This window comes from Stylophora pistillata, chromosome 3 (assembly GCF_964205215.1).
Source record: "Stylophora pistillata chromosome 3, jaStyPist1.2, whole genome shotgun sequence".
In the NCBI taxonomy this organism is placed as follows: Eukaryota; Metazoa; Cnidaria; class Anthozoa; order Scleractinia; family Pocilloporidae; genus Stylophora; species Stylophora pistillata.
Genome location: NC_142521.1, coordinates 17,422,501 through 17,427,500, shown reverse-complemented (window position 1 = coordinate 17,427,500; position 5,000 = coordinate 17,422,501). Strand labels below are relative to the sequence as shown.

The following is a 5,000-nucleotide window of genomic DNA, read 5'->3' as shown; positions in this document are numbered from 1 at the left end:
ATCTTGCGACCTACAGGTGTATCCTTCTGAATAGTCATGAATGGCGACTGCATGATCAATAGGTAAATGCTCAAGCAAAGTGTCAAGCTGATCGCGTTGCCACTTGGCCATAAAGGAATGCATTGGATAATCTTTCATGAGGTTCTTGAAGTAGCCAAACATTTCTGATGGTGGTGTTTCTTTTGTTACAAGGGCCAGCTTCTTCTTTTCCTGACCATTTGCCAAAAATTTCCCTGTTGAGACATAATCGTAGCGTCTCCAAATAACTGTACCTTCAATTGATTCTTCCTCTGGAAGGAGTTTCATCAGGTGGACACCACAATGCTCACACTCTCTTTCCAAACAGGCCAGTTTATGGTAAGGATCTTCTTCTGCTTTGGGGCAAAGAGTCAGTTCTGCAGCTTCTGTAATAGTGGCAAGAACATTAACACTCTCATGATCTCTCTCCTTTAAGGCTGCTTTGCGAAATTTCATACAATCTCCAAGGACGATCTTGATCTCTACGTGCTTCCGACAAAGGCAGGACTTTCTATCGCGTTCTTTTGCGGCTTTCACGAAGAAAGGCTTGAGCGATTCAAATTTCCTTTGCTTTATCTTTACGCCAGGATAGAGGGCCTGGAATTCTAGGAATGCTTCTGTCTGAGACTTTTCCAGGATGTGCTTGGCATGTTCTGTATACTGGCTCTTTCCCGTACGATAGCGAACAAAATCCTTTTTGTCTCCTGTTGGACGGCTAGCTTGGGTCGTCCAAAAATCGTAAACATTCCTCTTGACCTCCTCAGGAACAGCATCAAATCTCACTTTCCTTTTAGAAACGAGCCAACTTGGTTCCTCCCCCTTCAAAATTTCCATTCTTCTTTTAATTCCACGTCCAATGCTCTTCCTGTTCAGAGAGACGACTTTTGCTAAAGAACGTTGGGCCCGAGATTTTTTTACGTTTTGTCCAAAAGCCAGGGACTTGAAGGCTCTCAAAGCAGTTCGTTTCTCATTCGAGCCACTCCTTTTAACTTCCTCTAAGCCCTCTTTGATGTCAGCTGCCATTGCTTTTAAAACCTTGCTCTCTTTTTCCTCTTCCGGAGTCGTCATGATTCCTGCTTTGACAAGATGTTTCCTCGTTCTCGGACTTGCACCTATCTTCTTCATTATCTCAGCACGCTTTTCTGGAGTTTCAGGCAATGCTTTTTTAACTTTCTTTACTGCTCTACTTGCCGCCATTCTGTTTCTGAAGCCTGCAACATTATCGTTAGCTTGGCTGCCGGCATCTCTTACCTCTCCTGCGTTAGCGATTTGCTTCTTTTTTTCCCTCAACTTCTTAACCCTCTCTCGTGTTTGTCGTCGCACTTTTTCCATATTTGTTTCCAAGACAGCTTTCTTTTCTTTTTTTTCTTGAAGTTTCTTTGATTTTTTTGCTGCTTGTGCTGTTCGTTGGCGCGTTTGCTGATGATCTGTCTTGTCGGCATGCCGTCTTTCTCTGGCATAAGCAGCTCTTTTCTCACGATTCTTTTCGTTGTACTTTAGGTTCTTCTGTCGGTTTTTTTCTCTCTTTTTTTCTCTCCACTCTTCAATACGTGAAAGCTTGTTTTCTCCTTTACCTTCCATGATGTTTTCGAGAACAAAATACGCCAATTTCACGTGGAGACACGCTGTCTTGTACACACGCGGTATTTACAGATTGCTCAATTCCCAGAAAATTATGGCCCTTAAAAATGCCTTGGAGCCCCCCTAAATAATGATATGAGGAGAGGTTACAGAGCTTTAGTTCGTGAAGAAAGCATGGCGTGTTTACGGAGAGAATTTTGGGTTTCAAGACGGTTGAAGACGCTGAATTTGCCCACACTCTGTTTCGTAAACAAAGTTAAGATGGCGAAAATCGTAGCGACTCAATCCGAAGCTAATATTTTAGCCGTTTTTAAAGCTGTGAGCTCAAAACTATGGAAATAACAAGGTGAACTTGTGAGCATTCCGATCTGCTCAGTTTTGAAAGCCCATTGTACTTTGTTTGGATCAGAAGGTTGAAGGAAAAGGTAAGATGGCAAGAAATATTATTGCGTAACCCCGTTACAATAAACCGTAGCGACTTCTTTAAACTGTATTTTCTCTGTTTGTATTTATTGCTTTTGATCAATTCTTTGCCATGTTAAAACTCAAGGTATGAGCATTTAGTTCGTATGTTTTTATCTTCATAGGTTTCAAGGTTGGCTTGCAATGGACAAGTACTTTCTGAATCTCCATTCTCTAAACAGCAGCGTTACAGGAAGGATATTCAAAACTGATGAATCCTTTGATGTATATCAATAAACTTAAAATGTTGAAACTTTGCTCAATTGTAGTGTTTATTGTGTGTTATTATTAGGTGTAATCCATTTCTCCATGCGAGCTTCCTTTTTTACAAAAAATTGGTTTTGAAAAATTTTACCCTAAGAATTGTGTTACGCGTTACATTCAAATATGGACCCTTTTTCAATCTTTTTTGTTTATTTTCTCAGAAACAGTAATGTGTTTTACCCTTCTATTGCCTTTATAGTAATCACCAAAGACAACTTTAGCTGTGAGCAAAAATCTGGCTTTTTAGTAAATGTTAAACATGAGAAATCAGTGAAAGTTTTTTGACAGCACCAAATGGGCGTGGTGATTGTGCTACTGGTCAAAGAGTTGGTCATTGCACAGTGGAATTAATACAAAAGAAGCTGTGAAAATTTCATGTGTCTATCTTAAATATTATTTGAGATATTGCTGCCGCAAGGTTTGAAATATCTTGAAATACGCAAAACAAGAAAATAGCAAAAAAAGTTGAACAATACTATTTTAGAACAAGTTCAGTGTCTAAAACACACTTAGAAGGCACCAGCTTCATATTGCTGTTCCTCTCTGGCCTCCAGGGAGTCAATATAGCCCTTTTTCAAGTTTCGCAGCTGCTTTCGCCTACTTTTGGCCCTTTCGGAGCTTTTGCGACGAGAATGACGCAATCGGTTATGGTCCAGTTTCTGACTTGCCATAATACAATGTTGTCCTGGATAAATTCCAAGCTCCTGTAGAACTGAAATAATTGATGCAGCTCCATCATTGAAATGGGAAACTGCCAGAAATACTGCTAGTTCCACCACCACTAGACCAGAGTGGGTTTCTTTGGTTGCACGTTGCCATATAAGGGCATTGATAGCCTCATTTTGGTTTTGAGTGCCACCATGGAGACAACGTGCAAGAAGATCTTCATCACTCAAAGCTTCAAATATGGGAAGAATGCTGTTAGCCACTGCCTTTGGAAGAGGGTGATTGTGCTGATAGTCTGAAGTTCCTTTGGCAACATCACGTTGAAACCCACACCATGAATCATCTCCTGGTGGACAAAGGTCATGGTCAGGTCTCTCATTAGTAGATTGCGTGTGGTGCCAGATTGCCATCACTGCATTCTTCATTGCCTGGAGATCATGGCTATTATTCCTGATAGCTTTCCCATAGTAAACTTGAAGCTTGTCTATGGTGGTCTTGGTTAGCCTTCCAGCGCCACCAATTGTCTTGCCATCCTCAAGACGCGTCTGACCTAACCGTTTCTTCACTGATCGAAGTCGCGATCCAAGACGTTTCTGGACATGGCCCACACATTCCAATTTGGTCACTTCCACATCTCCATAAACAGCCTGCTCAGTGATCAATTTATGGGCTTTACTATCACCATCTCCAAGAAACTCAGTGTAGCGGGCAGAATGAACTTCCACAGAACGCTGGAACATAGAAAGCATGCCAGATGCATCCATGGACCCGGATGAACCAAAATGATTCACTTGGCAGAGATGTTGGTGTCTTTCCCACCACTCCTGAAAAGCCACAGTTCCTTCTCTCTCTCTCCAGACCATACACTCTCTGCACTCTTTAGACATTATTTCAACATCCAGTACCTTGCCTGTTACAGTTGACAATGTTGTGACCACCCCATAGGCAGACGAGTAGCCTCTTCTCCTCCAAGTTCCATCCCCAGATACTCCGATATTATGAATACCGTCATCTTCTGGTTCATAGAACTCTTTGGCTTCCCTGGCAGCATTTGCCATGCTTCTTCTTGCTTCAGTCTCAGCAGCATTACGAATTGCAGTAACATGGTCACGATATGAGTTTTCATTCATTGGTGTCAGCATATTCATAACACCTGCGAATTTCACAAGACCTTGGTGTCCAATTCCAATGTTCCTTGTTGCAAGAACAATTCTGCGGTTGACCTCAAAGGCTTGGCCTCCATCGATTTTAGCAGAAGTATAAAAACTTTTCGAGTATTTACACTTTCTTGATGCACATTTCAGCACAAGAAGGGTAGCAAAACCCTTCTTAGAGTTCAGATCTTCCTCGAAAACAACATGACCATACCTGCAGAGTGGACACAAAAATGAGACGAATATTGCTCTGAGTATGGCGATGTCAACGAAGCGAAAACCCTCTGGAGTTTTGGACTGATCCTCACTAGAGCTTTCAGAAGAATCGCCAGAGTCCTGTTCCAGCTTTTTCACGGAAGCAGGCAGTGTCTTCGCCTTAGCGCGGACAGAATCCGGTGTGGATTATTTTGGCGTCACAACATCATTGTTCGTGTCTGAAGCTTCACTTTCTTCTGTCGATCCTACTGTTGATTCATTTTCGTTTAGTTTTCTTTTCCTGGTGTGTAAATTACCAGTAAACTTTCTTTTCTTTCTTCGAACACTCCTAAATTTCCTCTTTGGCGGCACGAGTCACTACAACTTTCAGAGAATAAATCAAACCCAATCTAACAAAATGTCAGCCACGTTTTCGGTCACTAACCACTTCATGTAAATGTTCATTTTGTGTCTTCAAGGAGTTTAATCTATTTACCAGGCCCCTGAAAAGCTAGAATGCAAACGGATAAATACGGGAGGGGTTTTCGGGCTAAAAATGGGCATAAACAAACTTCATTACCATGGAAACCAAAGGAAACGTTCCAGAAAAAGCCAGAATATCTATATTTCTCCAAGGAAAAGTGGAAAAACAGTTTCTTT

General features: G+C 41.6%; 2 protein-coding genes and 1 pseudogene across 3 annotated transcripts in view; 1 reads left to right on the top strand and 2 right to left on the bottom strand.

The window, feature by feature from the left end:
* LOC148734824 (uncharacterized) overlaps positions 1-1,599 on the bottom strand; it is a 3,908-nt gene extending 2,309 nt beyond the window's left edge. The window contains exon 1 of the mRNA XM_088754851.1: positions 1-1,599. This exon is cut by the window's left edge and continues 2,309 nt beyond it. Within this exon, the coding sequence (XP_088610977.1) occupies positions 1-1,599 (1,599 nt within the window).
* The window catches only part of LOC148734823 (uncharacterized), a 6,856-nt pseudogene extending 4,537 nt beyond the window's left edge, over positions 1-2,319 (top strand). Inside the window, exons 2-3 of the transcript XR_015998584.1 lie at positions 1-2,024; positions 2,187-2,319. The exon at positions 1-2,024 is cut by the window's left edge and continues 3,931 nt beyond it. The product of XR_015998584.1 is annotated as an uncharacterized LOC148734823 (transcript). The remainder of the gene's footprint in view (positions 2,025-2,186) is intronic.
* Positions 2,316-5,000, bottom strand: part of LOC148734822 (uncharacterized) — a 2,763-nt gene continuing 78 nt past the window's right edge. Inside the window, exon 1 of the mRNA XM_088754857.1 lies at positions 2,316-5,000. This exon is cut by the window's right edge and continues 78 nt beyond it. Within this exon, the coding sequence (XP_088610983.1) occupies positions 2,835-4,139 (1,305 nt within the window). The 5' untranslated portion in view covers positions 4,140-5,000 and the 3' untranslated portion in view covers positions 2,316-2,834.